General features: G+C 36.1%; 1 protein-coding gene across 3 annotated transcripts in view; it reads right to left on the minus strand.

Annotated features, from left to right (window-relative positions):
- The window catches only part of SETDB2 (SET domain bifurcated histone lysine methyltransferase 2), an 86,378-nt gene that overhangs the window by 53,682 nt on the left and 10,821 nt on the right, over positions 1-21,875 (minus strand). For all 3 annotated transcript variants that reach the window (XM_047079494.1, XM_047079476.1, XM_047079467.1), the window contains 4 exons: positions 20,550-20,675; positions 19,519-19,584; positions 15,895-15,991; positions 7,306-7,869 (listed from right to left, as the gene is read on the minus strand). In XM_047079494.1, the coding sequence (XP_046935450.1) occupies positions 7,306-7,869; positions 15,895-15,991; positions 19,519-19,584; positions 20,550-20,675 (853 nt within the window). The remainder of the gene's footprint in view (positions 1-7,305; positions 7,870-15,894; positions 15,992-19,518; positions 19,585-20,549; positions 20,676-21,875) is intronic.

Genomic DNA, 21,875 nt, shown 5'->3' on the forward strand with positions numbered 1-21,875 from the left:
AAAATTTTTTTTAAAAACTTAACCAAAGTGAAAAACCTGTACTCTGAAAACGATGGATGAAAGAAATCAAAGACAAATGGAAAGATATTCCATGCTCATGGATTGGAAGAATATTGTTAAAATGTCTATACTACCCAAAGCAATCTACAGATTTAATGCAATCCCTGTTAAAATATCAACAGCATTCTTCACAGAACTAGAATAATCCTAAAATTTGTATGGAACCACACCCACACACCCACACACACACACCAAAAAACCAAAACAATCTTGAAAAAGAAAAACAAAGCTGGAAGCATCACAATTCCAGATTTTAAGTTATACTACAAAGCCATAGTAACCAAAATAGTATGGTACTGGCACAAAAACAGACACACAGGTCAAAAGAACAGGATAGAAAGCCCAGAAACAAACCCATGATTATATGGTCAATTAACACAACAAAAGAGGCAAGAACATGCAATGGGAAAAAGACACTCTTTTCAACAAATAGTGTTGGGAAAACATGATAGCTACATGCAAAAGAATAAGACTGGACCACTTTCTCACATCATACATAAAAAAATAAAATCAAAATGGATTAAGGACCTAAATATGAGACCTGAAACCAAAAAAGTCCTAGAAGAGAGCACAGGCAGCAATTTCTCTGACATCAGTTGAAGCAATATTTTTCTAGATATGTCTCCTAAGGCAAGAGAAATAAAAGCAAAAATACACTATTGGGACTACATCAAAATAAAAAGCTTCTATACAACAATGGAAACTATCAAGAAAACTAAAAGACAACCTATTGAATGAGAGAAGATATTTGCACATGACATTATCTGATAAGGGGTTAGTATCCCCAATATATAAGAACTTACACAACTTAACACCCAAAGGACAAACGATCCAATTAAGAAATGGGCAGAAGATATGAACAGAATTTCTCCAAAGAAGACTTATGGCTAACAGACACATGTAAAGATGCTCAACATTACTCATCATCAGGGAAATGCATATCAAAACTACAGTAAGATATCATCTCACACCTTTCAAAATGGCTAAAATCAAAAACACAAGAAACAAGTTTTGGTGAAGATGTGGAGAAAAAGGAACTCTCCTATACTGTTGATGTGAATGCACACTGGTGCAGCCACTGTGGAAAACCATATGGAGGTTCCTCAGAAAGTTAAAAACTATGATCCAGTAATCGCAGTACTAGGTATTTACCCAAATAATAATAATAAAAATACTAATTCAAAAGGATATATGCACCCCTATGTTTATTACAGCATTATATACAATAGCCAAATTATGGAAGCAGCCTAAGTGTCCACCGATAGATGAATGGCTATAGAAGAGATGGTATACATATATATATGTGTCTGTGTGTATATATATACATAATGGAATATTTTTCAGACATAAATACAAATGAAATCTTGCCATTTGTAACAACATGGATGGAGCTTGAGAGTATAATGCTAAGTGAGATAAGTCAGTTAGGTAAAGACAAATACCATATGATTTCAGTTATATGTGCAATTTAAGAAACAAAGTAAATGAGCAAAGGAATAAAAAAAAGAGAGAGATGGGGTGCCTGGGTGGCTCAGTTGGTTAAGTGCCTGATGTTTGGTTTTGGCTCAGGTCATGATCTCACCGTTAGTGGGTTTGAGGTGTGCATCAGGCTCTGTGCTGACAGCATGGAGCCTGCTTGGGATTCTCCTTCTGCCTCTCTCCCTCTCTGCCTTTCCCTCACTCACGTGTGCATGCACTCTCTATCTCTCAAAATAAATAAATAAAACTTAGCAGAGAGAGAGAGAGAAAAATCAAAGAAATAAACTCTTAACTATAGAGAACAAACTGATGGTTATCAGAGGGGAGGTAGGTGGAGGAATAGGTTAAATAGCTGATGGGGATTAAGAGCACACGTATCATGGGGCGCCTGGGTGGCTCAGTCGGTTAAGCGTCCGACTTCGGCTCAGGTCATGAACTCTCAGTTCGTGGGTTTGAGCCCCGCATCAGGCTCTGTGCTGACAGCTCAGAGCCTGGAGCCTGTTTCATATTCTGTGTCTCCCTCTCTCTGACCCACCCCTGTTCATGCTCTCTCTCTGTCTCAAAAATCAATAAACGTTAAAAAAAAAAATTAAAAAGAAAAAGAACACGTATCATGATGAGCACTGAGTAATGTATAGAACTGCTGAATCGTTATAATGTACACCTGAAACTAACACTGTATGTTAAGTACATTGGAATTAAAATAAAAATCTTAATAAAAAATTAAAATTAAAATGCAAGACAAAAAGCCCCAGAAATCTGTTGCATTTCTACACACTATTAACAAAGTAGTAGAAAGAGAAATTAAGAAAAAAACAATCCCATTTATAATTGCACCAAAAGGAATAAAATACCTAGGAATAAACTTAAGAGAGGGCGCCTGGGTGGCTCAGTCGGTTAAGTGTCCGACTTCAGCTCAGGTCATGATCTCACAGTTCGTGAGTTCAAGCCCCACGTCAGGCTCTGTGCTGATGGCTCAGAGCCTGGAGCCTGTTTCAGATTCTGTGTCTCCCTCTCTCTCTGACCTTCCCCCGTTCATGCTCTGTCTCTCTCTGTCTCAAAAATAAATAAACGTTAAAAAAAAAAAACTTAAGAGATAAAAATCCTATATTCTGAAAACTATAAAACACTTATGAAAGAAACTGAAGAGGACAAAAACAAATGGAAAGATATTCCATATCCATGGACTGGAAGAATTAATATTGTTAAAATGTCCACATTACTCAAAGCAATCAATCTTTCACATAGACAGAACAAATAATACTATAAGTTGTATGAAACCACAAAAGACTCTAAATATCCAAAGCAATCTTGGGAAAGAAGAAAAAAGCTGGAGGTAACCCAATCTCAGATACCAAGATATACTACAAAGTTATAATAATCAAAATAGTATGGTACTGGCAAAAAAACAGACACTTAGATCAATGGAATAGATACAGAGCCCAGAAACAGATGTGCATTCACATGGTCAGTTAATCTTCAACAAAGGAGGCAAGAATATACTATGGGGGAAAGACAGTCTCTGCAATAAATGGTGCTGGGAAAACTGGACAGCTACATGCAAAAGAATGAAACTGGACCACTTTCCTACACCATACACAAAAATGAACTAAAAATGGATTAAAGACCTAAATGTGAGAACTGAAACAATACAACTCCTAGAAGAAAAACAGGCAGCCACTTCTTTGACATTGGCTGTAGAAACATTTTTCTAGATATGGCTCTTGAGGTAAAGGAATCAAAAGCAAAAATAAACTATTGGGACTACACCAAAACAAAAAGCTTTTGCACAGCATGGGAAACCATCAACAAAATGAAAAGGAACCTACTCAATAGGAGAACATATTTGTAAATGACATACCTGATAAGGGGTTAATATCCAAAATAGGCAAAAAACCTCACACAACTCAAAACCAAAAAACCAAATAATTTGATTAAAGACTAGGCAGAGGACCTGAATAGACATTTTTCCAAAGAAGACATACAGATGACCAACAGATGCATGAAAAGATGCTCAACATCACTAAGTATCAGGAAAATGAAAACCAAAACCACAATGAAAACAAACAAAAACCACAGTGAGATACATCACTTCACACCTATCAGAATGTCTATGACCCCCAGAAATAACAGGTGTTGGTCAGGATGTAGAGAAAAACACTATATACACTGTATATATCATCTCTAAAAATAAAACATTACATTTAAAAACTAAACTTTCAAAAGATTTGGTGCTACGTCCTCTATACTTTTAAGTACATATATACCTACAAAACAATATATTATACTGTTTTTAAAAATTCACTATAGTTATTATCCTACAACTTGCCTTTTTCATTCAAAATAGTGTTTTTGAGATTCATCTGTGTTATACACAAATGTAGTTAATTCCTTCTAATTTTCGGACAGCATTTAGACAAGCAATTAAGTTGCTTAGTATACAACAAAGTTGCTTCTAGCTTTCAATATTACGAACAATACTGCAGTGAACAGCTTATTCTTCTGCTTATGTGTAAGCACCTCTAGAATAGTATCTCTCGAATATTTTTGAATATGACCCACAGTAAAATACATGTTCTTCATGATCCTTTACAGGCATACATACTTCTCTGTGTATGTGTATAAACTGACACAGTGGCATGAAACTTTATCCTATGTATGACGCACTTGTTTTTTTTTTTTCTTTTTAAAGATTTTAAGTAATCTGTAAACCCAATGCAGGGCTCAAACTTAACAACTCCAAGATCAAGAGTCATGCTCTACCAAATGAGTCAGTCAGGTGCCCCTTGGGTATTTTTATTTAATTTAAAAAATGCTATTTACAACCGCTTTAATCATTTTACATCCCACTAAATCTGTAGCTTGGAAAACAATACTCTAGATATACTTAAAAGTACTATTGCTGGAAAGAACATATGCATATCTTCAATTGCTATGTAATTGTTTGAACAACCCCTTGTAAAAAAACTGGTCTGGCTTTGTATAGTATTCTAGTTTTACAGTTATCCTCCTTTGGGATTTTAAGCTAACATGCCTGTTTGTGTCTTCCTTTACTTCTGATGAGACGTGTGCTGTCAATCTTTTTTTCTGATAGTGTTTGAGATTTATTCTGTACCTTAGAAACCTTTTAAGTTGCATCATGATGTATTTAGGTGTACATATTTATCTTATTTTCCCTTCGTAGTACATTGTAGGCTTTTTTCACTCTGAGGACTCTGGCCTTTCTTCAGTTCTGGAAAACTTTCAGCTATCATCTCTTTAAATGTTGCTTTCTTCTTCTCAGATATACTGGAGTTTCTCATTTTATCCTCCACAGTTTTTAATCTGTAAATTATCTTCCCCATGTCTTTATCTGTTTGTATTCTGGGAGATCTCTTTCATTTTGCCTTGTAATTTACTAATGCTCTCTCCAGCTATATGAACTCTACCATTGAGTGTGTCTAGTTAGGGTTTTTTTTTTTTTTTTTTTTTTAATGTTTATTTTTGAGAGAGAGGGTGAGACCCAGAGTGCAAGCAGGGAGGGACAGAGACAGAGGGAGACACAGAATCCGAAGCAGGCTCCAGGCTCTGAGCTGTCAGCACAGAGCCCAAAATACGGCTTAAACTCAGGAACTGCTAGATCATGACCTTGAGCTGAAGTCGGATATATATATATTTTCCCCCTAATCTCCTTTTCTTGATGGATACTAACATTTTAATCTCTGTGAACATTTTAAACATACCTATTTTAAAGTCTCTTTTAATCAGATTCTGCATTTATCTCTGATTCTTCAGGTGTGAATTCTCCCATTTGTTGAGATTCACACTGTCTTTATGGTCCTAAACATCTCTGTATGCTCTGTATGAAATCATACCTTGGGGCACCTGAATGGCTCAGTCGGCTAAGCGTCTGACTTCGGCTCAGGTCATGATCTCACAGCTCGTGAGTTCAAGCCCTGCATCGGGCTCTGTGCTGACAGCTCAGAGCCTGGAGCCTGCTTTGGATTCTGTGTCTCCCCTCTCTCTCCTCCCTTCCTCTACTCGCATGCTCTCTCAAAAATAAATATTAAAAAATTAAAAAAAGAAATCATACCTTTCCATAACGTTTACTCCTGGGTACTCCTTTATGTTGACTCCTTTCCCTGTTGCTCTGGCTATGACTATGGGTTTCATTGCTCTGCAACCGGTTATTGTTAATCTCATTCCAGGCTTTGTGAGATAATTAGCCTGTTCCCAGTCCTGTAGAGGTCCCTGTTTCCATTCCCAGGAGAACTCAGTGCCCACTCAATGCCATGCATGGGACATGTTTAATTCCCATTCCTGTAAGAGTTAGAAACCCTGGCCACAGTGCTTGTGTCCATTTCCAGATCCCAATGGGTTTCAGCCTTTGCTTTTGTGATTTCTCCTACAATTTCTGACCAATAGATGCAAATATGTATACTGGTGGCACATTTTATATAAAGATTAGTGTCCATGGTATTAAAGCAAAAATCGCATATAGCCAAGATTCTTTTAAAAAATCTCAAAAACTGACCATTAGGTAAACAGTGTCCAATAGTTTTTTTTTTTTTTCTCTCCAGCACTGAGAGATTGGGGCTTGGCCACATGTAGTTAGATTATACTTAGAGGCAATGTTAAGACAAAAAAACAACAACTTATTTTTAAACAAAATAAAACCTGGCACTGTGAGAGATTTCTCTCTCTAAAGAGATTTCTCTTTAGGCCTCTATGACAGGCCTAAAAAACTAAGCCAAACTGAGGTAACAGCAAATTCATGTATCTCATCTCACACTTCAACTAACAGAGAAAACGGTGAAACTACTATCTTTACTATTTAAATTATTTCTCTCTCTTCTTCTTTTGCCAAGTACAGGTAGCTAAATTTGCATTAAATTAAATATGTATAATGCAACTCCACTCTATATATGCCTACCTACAAATACATGTATCTTACATACCTTTAAAACAAAATTTTCAAATTCCTAATATATTGGAATATGTTTTAATTTTTTAATGGAATGCCAATGTTATGAGAATACTAATAACTATTTATAAGGGGCGCCTGGGTGGCTCAGTCGGTTGGGCAAATGACTTTGGCTCGGGTCATGATCTCACGGTTTGTGGGTTTGAGCCCCACATCGGGCTCTGTGCTGACAGCTGGGAGCCTGGAGCCTGCTTCGGATTCTTTGTCTCCCTCTCTCTGTCCCTCCCCCACTTGTGCTCTGTCTCTCTCTCTCTCTCAAAAATAAGTAAAATGTAAAAAAAAAAAAAAAAAAAAAAAAAATTAATAAAAAAATAAGTGTTTATAAAAAGCAAAGAAATATCTGTAAAAGTAAAATAAGACATATAACATAATGATTAACAGCATGGGTTCAAATCCTGGCTTTTCAATTTGTTTGCACTATGATCTTAAAATTGGCTTCTCAACTTCCTCATTTGTAACACAGAAGTAACATTACCTACCTCAGAAGGTGTGTGAGGATTAAATAAAAAAGTGTATGTAAAGTGCTCGTCACAGTGTATGGCACTGTTACATGGCATTAGCTGGACTTGTTGCTATAATGATTGTGGTACAGGAAATACTCATCCTTGGGAGAAAGAATTTTTAATTTACTATTGTATTTGGCAAGCAGTTTTCTTTTCTATTGCTGGTGAGAGTGTATCTTTCCATTTTAGATTCTTGGTAAACAGAGTTTAGACAGACAGACAAACTGATACACAGCAGGACTTCTTGACAAGTACCCTACATTCAGAAGATGTTTGGAAATGCCATGTTTCTCTACTCACATGTCTATGCAGCCCTCAGAACAGTCACATGAATCAGTAAACATGTTGGAAAAGCTGTTTAGATAATATGCTCGTGGCCACATAGTCCTTCTGTACTTAAACTGTGGAAGCTTTCTATTGTCAATTTCATTACAGAAAGAAATGGGTACCGATTCCACTCCATTGCTAATATCCACATCAGAAACAATTTCTTCTTGTTTTGGGTAATTCCGAGTCAACTGAACATAGGTATTGAAAGAAAAGTTATCTGTAAATAAAAAGTTACATTCTGTCTCAAGCAGGTAACGAAAAACTTCCTCCACGTTTCGTAGACTCCTTCCACAAGGGGTTCTATAACTCACATGGAGTGCTGAAGAATGAGAGTTTGTCTTTGCATGTCGTCTTTGGAAGTGGCATTTGATTGGTAGCTGCAGAGGGTTTTCTCCCTTGAAGGTTAGTGGCATCTTCATCAGACAAGTTCTAGAGCAGTCATGACTTTGGTAACGTAAATTCAAAGATGATTTCTTTTCTGTAATGTATGCAACTTTATTTTCCAAAGGAGGAATTTCCTTATTTTTTGTAGATCTGTTTAAAATTAATTATTCATTAGTATCTCAAATATATAGCACAATTCCCCATTTTTAAAAAACATTGTACACTAAGGTGCAATTAGTTCCTATTATCTTCTTTTTAGACATAATACAATAAGCCAGACTCTGAAAAACACATTTTACTGATTATGTTCTGTAGCCATATAGAAGTTATACCTTAGGGATTTTTTTCCTTTGGACACCAAATACATGGTGTCTACCTCTTCAACTGAGTGTCTAACAATTCGGTCCAATTCTGACACTATCTATCTACTTGGAGGCAGCATCAGCTCCCAGGTGTTAAAGAGCTCAGTCCCACAAGACTGTCCCCACTTCAGATGCCAAACACAAGTTCCAGGCCACTCAAACTTTTGACCAACCCAGGGGTTTCCACATGCTTTCCTCAAGTTTGATAATTTGCTAGAAAGACTCACTTTAATTACTATTACCAGTTTATAATAAGATACAACTCAGGGACAGCCAAATGTAAGAAGTGCACGAGGCAAGGTAAGTGGGAACAGGCACGGAGTGTTGTTACCCTCTCTGTGTGCACCACCCTCCCAGCACCTCAAAGCATTTACCAACCAGGAAAACTTCCAGAACCCTGTCCATTTAGAGGTTTTTATGGAGACTTTATTATGTAAGCATGATTGATCAAATCATTTGCCAATGGAGATTATCTCAACCCCCAACCCTTCACCCCTCCCTGGAGGTTGGGAGGTAGGACTGAAGGTTTCCAGCTTCTAATCATAATGTTTAGTCTTTGGCTGACTAGCCCCCACCCTGAGGCTACTCAGGAGCCCCTCATTAAGAGTCATTTCATTAGCATGCCAAAGACATTCATTCTTCAGCTGACTCTAAAGGTTTTAGAGGCTACACAGGATCAGAACAAACACCAAGTATCTTTCCTATCATACAATAACCTAATTTCAGAATATTCCAGAAAGTTTGATTACAGGTGTAACTCCATGCTACAGTACCTATCAAATTTAGAGTTTATTTAGAGCATGCACTTTGAGGAATGTTACTTCTTCAGGCATGCTTGGGTTCGCTTGTAAGAAAACCGGTAAAGGCTAGCTAAAAAAATTACGAATTCATCAGGAATCCTTCAACAATTGTACCAGTTTTTTTCTGTAATATGTATTACACCTAGCATCATACTGACATATTTTAAAATAATCAACTGACATGAGAAAATGGAGAGGTTACTGAATTTAAGAAAAAAAATCTGTGAAAACACTCCATGTATATGGAACTTGGGTTTTAATCTTTCTTCAGATACCTGAAGAAACTAAGTTTTGCTTTACATAGTATTTTCTATCTTTAGGTATCTGTTATTTATTATAAAAGTTATATAGGTATTTTAGAGATATTTTTACAATTACCATATAAAGCAGCACTATCCAATAAAACTTTCTGCATTGATGGAAATGTTTCATATCTGTGCTGTTCAATTTGGGAGCCCCACTAGCCACATGTGGTGAATTATTCAGCACTTTTAAATGTGGCTAGCATGACCAGAAAAACATTTTTTTAATTTTGATCAATTCAAATTTAATTTTAATTCAAATAATTCAAATTTAAATAGGCACATGTAACTAATGGCTACTTACTGAAAGCAGAGATATGAAGTTCCCCATCCCCTTTCTAGCTATATAGCAATCCTTTGCATAAATTCCACAATTTATTTAACTAGTCTTCTGTTGTTTCCAATCTTTTGCTATTACAAATCATTATGTGGTGAATAACCTTGTGCATAACAATTTCATACATGTAAAGATTATTACTTCAGAATACATTTCCAGAAGGGGCAGTACTAGGTCACAGGGTAAATGAACTAGTAATTTGTAAAGATTGCCTAATTGTTCTCCATGGGGTCAGCGCTTTGAGCAATTTATGAGAGTACCTACTTTTGCAGAGCCTTATCAGACAATAGCTCTTGATGCTTTGGTATTTCTGACAATCTAATAGATGAAAGGATGTGCTAGAATGTATTTAATATAAACCTTTTAATGTAAAAAACATTTGTTTCCAATTTTCCTGTATGTTACTACTTTGATCAACATCCTCATACATAAATCCTTGACCAAATTCCTGATTATTACCTTAGGGTACATTCCTTTAAGAAGAGTTACTGGGTAACTAGAATACACATTTTAAAATAACCTCTTATTAATAAAACTTGCAAACTTACATAACTGTGTATTTTCTCATTTAAAAACCTGATAAATTGGGGGAACCTGGGTGGCACAGTCAGTTAAGCTTCTGACTTTGGCTCAGGTCATGATCTCGCAGTCCATGAATTTGAGCCCTGAGTCAGGCTCTGTGCTGACAGCTCAGAGCCTGGAGCCTGCTTCAGATTCTATGTCTCCCTCTCTCTCTCTGCCCCTCCCCCACTTGCACTCTGTCTCTCTCTCTCTCTCTCAAAAATAAACATTAAAAATTAAAAAACAACAACAACACAAACCTGATATATTGGATCCCCCTATACTTGTAAGAACTGTAGAACTCTTAGCACATGATGCCTCCATCTAAACCTGTGCACTACCACAACAAAACTCCAGCAAGGCTTCTAGCAGCATAAGACCAAGTCTCTGGGATGACCCAAGCCCCAGCACTAACGTGCCTGCCTAAGAAAGCTCAAGGCTGTCAAGACAGTTCATGGTTTCTTGTAGCCAAAACCTGAAGATAAGCTCCTGACCTTCCTTCCTTAGAACAGTTACTAAAAAAGGGCTTACAATTGTGAATCTTTCTTCCATTCCTCTAAGATGTGTATTTATCTCCTACAACTCAAGAGTGCCTTTCTCAAGGTCCTGAAGGGCCTTCCTTTGAAAGTTAATCATCAGGAAGGGTAAGGCCTCTGTCTTCCAGTCTCTGTGGGAGGAGAGATCCTAACATTGATGATTCCCAGCTAGGACACATAGCTGGCCTCATAAACATTCACACTGACTCTTTGTAATTTTTCACTTGGGTTCCTCTCTTCTTCTATCTCTACTCCCTCATTTGCCTTTAAAACACTAGTCACCCCAGCATAAACTGGAATAGAGCTCAGCTTTTTTCCTTAATATCAGTAGTTACTGCATAAAATGTTTTCATCACTTCAAGGTCTGGTTTTGTTTATCTTTGACACTTGTTACCAAACTTCAGTAGTTATCAACATGTTGCCTATTTTACTTCTATTTTCCCCCCTCTTGCCCCACACTAAAACATGGGGTATTCTAAAGCAAATCCTAGACATTACATCTTTTACCTGAAATAATTCAGTATGTATGTCTAATAAATAAGGTTTTTAGGGGCATCTGGGTGGCTCAGTTGGTTAAACATCCGACTTCAGCTCAGGTCATGATCTTACAGTTCGTGGGTTCAAGCCCTGCACTGGGCTCTGTGCTGACAGCTCAGGGCCTGGAGCCTGCTCCAGATTCTGTGTCTCTCTCTCTACCTCTTGCCCGTTCATACTCTCTCTCAAAAATAAACATTAAAAACAAAAAAAAAAATTTTTTCAAGTAAGGTTTTTAAAAGAACCTACAATCTCAGTGACCCATCTTCACATATCAGTGATTATCTTAAAATCTGAATCAGAATTCAAACAAGTCCCACACATTGGATTTGATTCAGATGTCTTTTTGTCTCTAATCTTATAGCAGTGCCCCTCTCTCTTCATTTTATGACATTTATTTGTTGCAGTTGAATAACTGTGTCATTTGTCCTGTAGAATTTCCCACATTCTAGAATTTGGTTGATGCTTCCCCCTTGTGGTGGTGTCATTTAACTCATCACTCTATCTGATAAATCAGTAGTCAGTTTTAGAAGCTTGATTAGATTCAAGTTCAATTTAGGCGGTGGGGGGCAGGGAGGACAGTGCTATAAATCTTTCACTTAATAGTTTAGTTATTCACTCATTAACATTATCCAGGTCAATGCTACTCAAGGTATGGTGGTGCCATCCCACAGTGGTTGGCTACCAATTCATAAGTACAAAAATATAAAGTTGTAAAAGTTTAGGAACTTTTACAGCAATTTAACACTGCTGCAACATTTCATTGTATTTTATGAGTATTCATCCTCAAATTTGAAGTTTAAAACAAAACAAAACAAAACAAAACAAAACAAAACAAAACAAAACAAAACACCTGTTCTTACCACAATTAGTTTAACAGCACTGGCCTAAGGTCACTGTTTCTTTGGGAAAGGGGGGGAAGTTGTAAAAATAACAATCTTCTAATTCTACCATTTCTACTGCATTTTTTGGCTGGAATTCTTTGATAAAGAGGAAATTTTCCTCATCAACTCTTGGGTTATCTGAAATACAGTTAATATAGGAAAGGCAGGATAAATGCTTGATTCTTTCTCTTTAATTACTAGTGCTCAGAATGGTGAGTTGTATCCTAGCAACTACCAAAGTGACTGATTTTTAAATTTTGTTTAATGTTTATTTATTTTTGAGAGAGAGAGAGAAAGAGAGAGCGTGAGCAGGTGAAGGGCAGAGAGAGAGGGAGACAGAATCCGAAGCAAGCGCCAGGCTTCAAGCTGCTAGCACAGAGCCCAACGTGGGGCTTGAACTCATGAACTGTGAGACCATGACCTGAGCCGGAAGTCGAACATTTAACCAACTGAGCCACCCAGGCACCCCCAGTGACTTTTAAAATGTTATTTTTAAAATTTAAAATGGGTTTTTAAGTATTTAATGTGTTTAAATCAATCACAGTGATTATTCCTTTTGATATCCAAATTGTGCCATTTTTTGGTCAGTGGGAGCTCTTTCAAGTTTGCTCCTATCTTTCTAACACACTTGGTAGTCTTTGATAGCCTTCTTGCTTTCTGTCACAAGATGCCCCAGGTCTGGAGTTAGCCATTTCTCCAAAGGACTATGGTTCCACTTAATGAGCAATAACATTTAGAGACCACAATCATGGCACTAGGAGGTACACACATTTTAACCAATACAGGCTAACCAAACCGATTCTCAAAAAGGCCGGATCAATTTATACACTATGAGTGTTGATCAATTGATTATTCTAAAAATTTTAACCGATTTGATAAATGAAAAACAGTACTTTATTACCTCCTTAATGTTTTTCTCTAGGAATAGAGAGATTGAACATAATTTCATGTTTACTGGTTTTTCCCTTATGGTTAACTATCTGTTCATATGCTTTCTCCAATTTCCTATCAGGGGTTTGTTTGTTCATTCACTTATTCATTCTTCCATCAGATTTTTTGAGTGCCTGCTATGCACCAGGTGCTACAGAAGTAATGATGAAAAGCTCTGCGATCTCAAGGAGTTTACATTCTAGACAAAGAACTAAGTATATATAATAAAGTGTAAATAATGTAATGAGTAAATTGGTGATACATAATGTCATGGGAAGACATCTAATCTTTATTATTACTATGATTATTTTTTAGGATTCTAATTTTTAATTAATTAATTTTTCCATGAATTGGGAGTCCAGTTTCATCTGGAATTTATTCTGATGTGCCATGAAGATCTAACTTAAATTTTCTAAATAATATCCAATTGTTCCAGAGTCATTTACTGAATAACAAGTCTTTCTTTTACTGGATGACTTCTGACTGACTGACTTAACAATACCCCACATTCTTACAAATACATAAAAATGTTATTTTTTTCTATGCTTATTTGGTCTCTTGATGCAATTGTTAATTCTTCTACCAATGTGTTTTTTTTTTTTCCTATAGGTTGACTCTTGATTTTGGCTCAGGTCATGATCTCAGTTTCGTGAATTAGAGCCTCTCAATGGGCTTTGCACTGACCTAGAGGAGCCTGCTTAGGATTCTCCCTCTCTCTCTCTCTCTCTCTCCCTGCCCCTGCCCCCACTTGCACTTGCTCTTGCTCTCTCTCTCTCTAAATAAATAAACTTAAACAAAATAAATAAATAAATAAAAGAATAAACCAACTCTTGCATTTATGTTTGAAATAAAAATTTTAATGAAATAAATAGAAAATGAGAGAGTTTTGGTGGTAATTTATATGAAAAAGAATCTTGTATTTTAGTGATTTAAAGTGATTGAACTTGTTTTTACAAGGTAATGAAATTTTGTAGATCAGAAGACCAGAATTTCTGGCTTTCTCTGAGAGTATTTTTTTTTTTTTAATTTTTTTTAACGTTTATTTATTTTTGAGACAGAGAGAGACAGAGCATGAACGGGGGAAGGGCAGAGAGAGAGGGACACAGAATCGGAAGCAGGCTCCAGGCTCTGAGCCATCAGCCCAGAGCCCAATGTGGGGCTCGAACTCACAGACCGCGAGATCGTGACCTGAGCTGAAGTCGGACGCTTAACCGACCGAGCCACCCAGGCACCCCCTCTGAGAGTATTTTAAAATAAGTATCAAACGGGGCGCCTGGGTGGCTCAGTCGGTTGAGCATCCGACTTTAGCTCGGGTCATGATCTCACAGCTCATCAGTTCGAGCCCCGCATCAGGCTCTGTGCTGACAGCTCGGAGCTTGGAACCTGCTTCGGATCCTGTGTCTCGCTCTCTCTCTGCCCCTAACCCACTCACATTCTATCTCTGTCTCTGTCAAAAATAAATAAACATTAAAAAATTAAAAATAAAATAAAATAAAATAAGTATCAAACTGTAATGACATCTCTAGTATTTGCAAATGCAAATAATATGCAAAATAGTCAATCTGTAACACTCATAAACCCTAAAAAAACAACAAAAAGAATTCTAGGGGAGCCTGGGTGGCTCAGCTGGTTAAGTGTCCAACTTTTGATTTTGACTCAAGTCACGATCTCATGGTTTGTGAGAGCGAACTCTGCACCAGGTTCTGTGCTGGCATCACAGTCTGTTTGGAATTCTCTCTACCTCACTCCCTCCCTCTCTGCCCCTCCCCTGCTCATGATCTGTCTTTCCCTCTCAAAATAAATAAGCATAAAAAAAAAAATTCTACACTGACAATTTTTTTTTTGTCAATTTAATATGTAGCTGAAAAGACAAACAAAATAAGGCAATTAACTTAAGAACTTTCTTTATAAAGACACTTTTGTTTTTGAAATTGTTCACTGGTGTAGCACAAAATACTTTCAGGAACTTCCTTTAAACTACTTCTTAAAGGTTTTAGTATAGGTGTTACCTCCTAAAAATAAAGATTATGTGTCACAATGTCAGATTTCCTTTCATACGATTCTACTTTATGCTAAGGAATCTTTACTGAAATGGTAAAAGGAGAAAGAAACAGTCAGAAAAATTTAGCCTATTCTCCTAAGTAATTTAGAGCCATTTAAGTATTTGAAAAGCTGAACTGGTACTGAAAGAAATACTGTTTGGGGCACCTGGGTGGCTCAGGTGGTTGAGCATCTGACTCTTGATTTCAACTCAGGTCATGATTTCATGGTTCATGTATCCCTCTCTTTCTCAAAATAAATAAACTTAAAAAAAAAATACTGTTACCCTCCACTTTACAAGAAATAATCTAGGACTTCTGGTTCAGGCAGTAGTGCATGTGACTTGATCTCAGGGCTGAGTTTAAGCCCCACATTGGGAGTAGAGATTACTTAAAAATAAAATCCTTAAAAAAAAAAATACTCCAGGAAAAATAATTTTTTAGTTAAAAAAATTGCCAACTTGGTAGCTTTTAGTATATTAATAACATACACAAAGACATCTTTTTTTTTTTTTTTTTTTTTTTAAAGTAGGCTTCAGGTCCAACACGGGGCTTGAACTCTTGATCCTGAGATCAAGACGTGAACTGAGATGATTCAAGTCAGATGCTCAACCAACTGAGCCCCCACGTGACCCTATATACAAAGACATCTTAAGCTAAATTTTATTCAAAGACTTGATTACCTAGGGATGTTAACAAGTAAACACCTTGTTAAGAGACTCATGAACCTTTATCCTACATAAAATACTAAAATTTATGACTTTTCAGTTGATGGGAAAAATTTTTTTTATATATTTTATCTATTCTTATGTCAAATGATTAGAAAGAATAATTCTCTTTCTGGAAATGAAAGCATTGACAACATAAAAAAATTTAACCTATATACATACAGAAATGTACAGTCTTCTGGAAAGGAGTCTTCATATGATGTAGAAGGCAATGAACCTGATTTGTTTTCCTGTTCATTCTGGATCACCGATGTATGATCTACATGAAAAAAATACAAACATGAGTATTAAGTATATCAAGTTAAGAATCATTTACTCTAATATCTAAATAATATCTTTATTGATTAGAGATACATGGCGCCCTTAAATCTGCAAACATATGAAAATATCAAGATTAAATTAAAAAATCAAGTGTGAATATTTTCAAAAATATTGACAAAATAAGATATGATCAAGTAAAAGACTTAGGGTAGAAGATACTTCTACTGGAGAAAATCTAGTTTGCCCTGAACTTTATTTGAATTTTAATCAACCTTTAAGGTAAACATCAAGTATCCTTATTTCTGCCTGTATTTTATAGAAAAATAACATAGCTCGTACTACAAAAGGTCACAAAATGGAAAATTTATGTTATCTTTTGCTTTCTCATTGTTCCCACTGCTATCTATATTTTTGGAGGGTGGGGTATTTGGGTACCTCTTTTTGTACTTCCACTTGTCTTTTCATATTAGTCTTTCCTATATCTTTCTTCACTTAATTTCTTTTTATTTAAAAAAAATTTTTTTTAACATTTATTCATTTTTAAGACAGAGTGTGAGTGGGGGAGGGGCAGAGAGAGAGATAGAGAGAGAGCGAGAGAGAGAGAGAGAGAGAGACAGACAGACAGAATCCGATGCAGGTTCCAGGCTCAGAGCTGTCAGCACAGAGCCCAACACAGGGCTTGAGCCCATGAACTGCGAGATCAGGACCTGAGCTTAAGCCGGATGCTTAACCAACTGAGCCACCCAGGTGTTCCTGCATTTAATTTCATCCTCTATCTTGTGTTTTTTGTACTTCATCTATTTTTACTCTCTAACATGACTACAATAATAGAAGTAAGCTGTGTATTTAGTGAAAAAAGTTATGGATTCCCTGTTCTTATTTTGAAAAATGGTTATGTAGAATATTCTATGTTTGGTTTAAAGATATTTTTTAAACATGTTTTTTCCTATGCATTGAGGACCTTTAAGAAAAAAAGGGATTCTCATCTTGCTTCAGGTTATTAACTTACATTGGTCTTTTACTGCAGATCAATCTTATTAAGAAGAAAAAGTTTGGGGCACCTGGGTGACTCAGTTGGTAAAGTGTCCAACTCTTGGTTTCAGCTCAGGTCATGAATTCACAGTTCATGGGCTCAAGTCCCTCATAGGGCTTTGTGCTGGCAGCAGGGAGCCTCCTTGGGATTCTCCCTCTCTCACTCTCTCTCTGCCTCTCCCTTGCTCACACTCTCTCTCAAAATAAACAAACATTAAAAAAAAAAAGGAAAAAACTTTAAGTAAATAAAAGAATAGTTTAAGTTATAACATGAGGCCACTACTTGGCTACCTGGAAAACAATTATCCCTCTTTAATTATCAAGAAAAAGGTTTAAAATCTGATAGTTGAAAAGAGCTATAATACCTGATTAAAATTAAGTTTTACAAATTAAGCGTTTCTGATTTTTCCCAACTAATTTCTTTGCATAAATCATAAAAATCCATACTAACAAATATGAATAGAATAAATGTATATAAACATAATTAAAAATAAAACTTACTGAAACATGGAGATTTTATTTATTTTGAGAGAGAGAGAGAACAAACCAGCAAGGAGGGGCAGAGAGAGATGGGGACAGAGAATCTGAAGCGGGCTCTGTGTTAACAGCAGAGAACCTGATGCGAGGCTTGAACTCAAGTACCATGAGATCATGACCTGAGCCAAAATCAGATGCTTAACCGACTAAGCCACCCAGGAGCCCCCAAACGTGGAGATTTTAAAATTAATCATCAGATAAGGGAGGAAAGGGGAAATAATAACTCCTCTCAAGAAAACAGTATCCAATCCTTTGTTTGGGGACATAGCACATATTTACAGTTAGACACCAACAAAGAAAATAAAGGTAATCAGTGGTTTAGGACTCAAGTTGGATATGGGATACCTTGTTTTGACCTTAACATGAAGTCCTTTTGTCTTTCCCAGTTTCAATGTTTTTTATTTTTTTATTTTTTTCAACGTTTTTTTTTTTATTTTATTTTTGGGACAGAGAGAGACAGAGCATGAACAGGGGAGGGGCAGAGAGAGAGGGAGACACAGAATCGGAAACAGGCTCCAGGCTCTGAGCCATCAGCCCAGAGCCCGACGCGGGGCTCGAACTCACGGACCACGAGATCGTGACCTGGCTGAAGTCGGACGCTTAACCGACTGCGCCACCCAGGCGCCCCTCAATGTTTTTTAAAAAGTAAATACTAACATGAAACTTTATTACTAGAAAGTTTTTAATCTTTGTTTTGCCAACAATGTCAATTACATAAGTCCCCAATTCCTTACTTACAAATATTGCTCTATACCACTGGCAAATATATACTTTTGATAAATTCATTACATTTCAGAGGAAACATATAAAAATACAAAATTGTAATATTCAATATTTCTATTGATAAAATTATCACAAAAAAAACCAAAACTCAATTTACTTTGTTAGCGAGAAATAAATTGTTTTAGAATTAGTTCCTCTTACCACCTCCTGCATTTAAAAGCCTCTTCTTGCAAAACTAGTGTGATCTCTCAAGTATGTTGATTCCAAGTGCTACTGAAAGATACTGAGTAAGGTTGTTTTCTTGAAGAAACTACTCTTGGGGCACCTGGGTGGCTCAGTCGGTTAAGCGTCCGACTTCAGCTCAGGTCATGATCTCGCGGTTCGTGGGTTCGAGCCCCGTGTTGGGCTCTGTGCTGACAGCTCAGAGCCTGGAGCCTGCTTCAGATTCTGTGTCTCCCTCTCTCTCTGACCCTCCCCCGTTCATGCTCTGTCTCTCTCTGTCTCAAAAATAAATAAACATAAAAAAAAAAAAAAGAAACTACTCTTCTAAAATTATACATTAGCTACTGAAATTGAGAATACTTTTGAATAAGAAAAAGGTTTCTTTAAAATAGACTCATGATGCTAGGCTATATTTTCAGAGATTTAAAACCTTAAGACCCCATATTATGTAAGTTAAAATTATTATAATTTGTTAATAATATTTAGCAGCATTAAAATCCAGTAAAGTACCTTCTCAATATTTTAGGAAATTTGAGATAGACTAAGATTTATAGGAGAGTGATTCTGATAAAACAACTTTTTATTTTCCTAGTTCTGGTACAGTATCTTTGATCAATTCCTCCGAAACCTAATTTGTTTAGAGTCTGCAAGACTAATGGTCTAATAATCTAGAAATAAAAAAATTTTACACTAACTTATCTATGCCAGAATATACCTTTCTAGTACTGTTTTTCACACAAGGTGGGTTTACAGTAGTCTGGGGTCTTAGAATTTTTTGAAGAAGAGATACATTTGTTCATTTCCTAAGAGGCTTAGAAAAGTGTGCATTTCCTATCGTTGGATGGGTAGGACTTTTTATTTAATAGGGACACTGATTTATATAATTTACCAGTATAGGTCTTACATTTTATATTAAATTATCTTTAGGTAATCTCACATAATCTGAACTCAATGAAGCCTGCATCAAGAAAATAACAGAATACTCAAAATTGGGATTATTAATGCACGTACCCTTTATCAATGTTGAATTGTTACTTATGGTTGCTTCATTCACTAGAATCATTGCTTGGATGTATTCTGTTAAGGAAAGGAAAAATGCATGAAAACCAGCAGCAGCAGCATCATTTTCATTGTGCCAGCTACTGTGCTAAATAATTTATGTACTTTATCTTAATCTTCATTAACTCCTCTGAGAGATTCTTATGATTACCTGCATTAGAAACAGAAATTGAAGCTTAGGAGTTAAACTATTTATTCCAGGTCATTCAGCTAGGAGTTGTTAGAACTGGATTCAAAACTAGATATATCTGACTCATGAAGGAATGAGAAGGAACATTAAAATGAAAAACAGCGCTACTGTTTGGACAAGCAAACAAAAGATTAATGTCATAAAAACATCCACAAAGTATTAAGAAGAGTCCAAATGAAAATTTGCTTGAATATCTTATGTCCTGAAGGAAAGAAGTAAATTTCTACCTAAAAGTCTCCTGTTCTACAACCAACCAGGGTTGAAAACAAAGAAACAGAAAAAATACAAACTTGGCTGACGGAACTGACTGCTGAAACAGAAGGCAAGTTCTGATTAAAGCAGGCAAAATATCGTTACATGTACTTTCGCATTCTTAAAAAACATTAGGTGTCTCTGAGTAATGGGGTGGTGGATAATTTTTGTTATATTTTTCTATTGGTACTAAACGTTGTACAATGAGCAGATATTACTTTTGCAATACCCATCACCCCTCAAAAAGAGATATAAAGAGAAAGCAAAGATAAAATGCGGGGAAAACAAGGGAGCCTGACAGAAAAAGAGATAAACTCAGTAGCTAACATTCAAAGTAATCATTTTCACCCACTTTCACAAAATGTCTATGGCATATGGCAAAAGCGTGTTTTTGTCGAAGCAGAGTACAAACACACACAAAGCAAACAGAACTGATAGGCTCTTAGATAACAAAAGAAACATAGTGGAAACAGCTCTGTATTATACTGCCAGTGGGTAACATTTAACATTAAATGTATTAAAAGTTTTTTGTGCTTCATACCTTTATTTGTGGCAGACCCATCTTTAATCTTTTGTTTCAGTGATTGTAACACATTTTGCACTTGTTCAAAGATGGAGTCCACTTTTCCATCATCTTCCAGCTCCATCCAGAAAGTTTTTGCATCACCTATAATACAAGTGAATAGCTTAAGAGCTCAATAAAAATAGACTGTAATTTCCCCAAGGCATATGTTATAGAGAATCCACGTGGTTTCTAAATAATGTCAAGATTTAATTGGTCTATTTTTTTCCTTGAGGAAAAAGATTTTTATCACTGTTTCTTTATAAAGAATAGCAAAGAATATGACCTAAATATCTTACTCATTTCTGCTAACATAAAAATATGTTGAAAACTTTAATGGTACTATTTCTGGTGTCCCTGGAAAACAGAAGGAATGGCTTCATTCTAGGCTGGTGGTAGATGTACGTATAAGCATTTTAAAAGTTTCAGAGATATAACCTCCACTGAGTACAGAAATGGTTTTAGAATGAAACATCTCAAGAATTGGTGAAGTAACTAAATGTCTAACAATAACGTTTTTAAATGTCTTTTATAATTTTTAAATAATTATATGAAGCCAAAATAATGTTTATACTTTTTATAGATAGCTATATAGATGAGCCAATATTTCATATGCCCAGCAAATAAACACCTTAGTCATAAATTCCTAGAGAGAGGTGCCTGGCTGGCTCAGTTGGTAGAGCATGCAACTCTTGATCATGGGGTTGTGAGTTCAAGCTGCATGTTGGGGATAGAGTTTACATAAAAAAAAAAAAATTTCCTAGAGGAAATAATTCTTTGAAAGCTGAACACAGAAATATGAGAAATACAATTAAACTGGCAAAAGCCAAATCTCACACCCACACCACGTTTAAAAGTAACAAAAATACCTAAAATGTTAAAATTTATTTGTTAAAATGTTAAATGTAAAAACATATAAAATGTTCAAAATTAACAGGGCCTTAAAGAACAGAGAGACATGATTATTGCACTTTAGAAAGGTCACTTGAGAAGCCATTCAGAGGATTAATAAACAGAGAGCCTAGTAAGCTTACAAAAAATATATTTTCCTTAATAAAAATTAAACCTACATCTCTAGGTTCAGCAGTGGGGTGAGAATAGTCATAAAGGCTTAGGCCTCATAGTCCCAAATCTCCCTGGCAAAGTTACCTTACCCAAAGGGGATCTCTGGCTAATTAGGGATGCTGCCACCATCACAGTCTCAGAAGGGGTGTTGTTTCCCTGTTGACACTTTGGCCTGATGCCTCCAAGACCAAGCCTACTTTTAACTCCCCATAGGACAGCTGAGACAAGATTTTAAACAAA

Source organism: Lynx rufus, unplaced genomic scaffold (assembly GCF_022079265.1).
Source record: "Lynx rufus isolate CCGP_SWC_20201006 ecotype Redwood Valley unplaced genomic scaffold, mLynRuf1.p SCAF_1, whole genome shotgun sequence".
Classification (NCBI taxonomy): domain Eukaryota; kingdom Metazoa; phylum Chordata; class Mammalia; order Carnivora; family Felidae; genus Lynx; species Lynx rufus.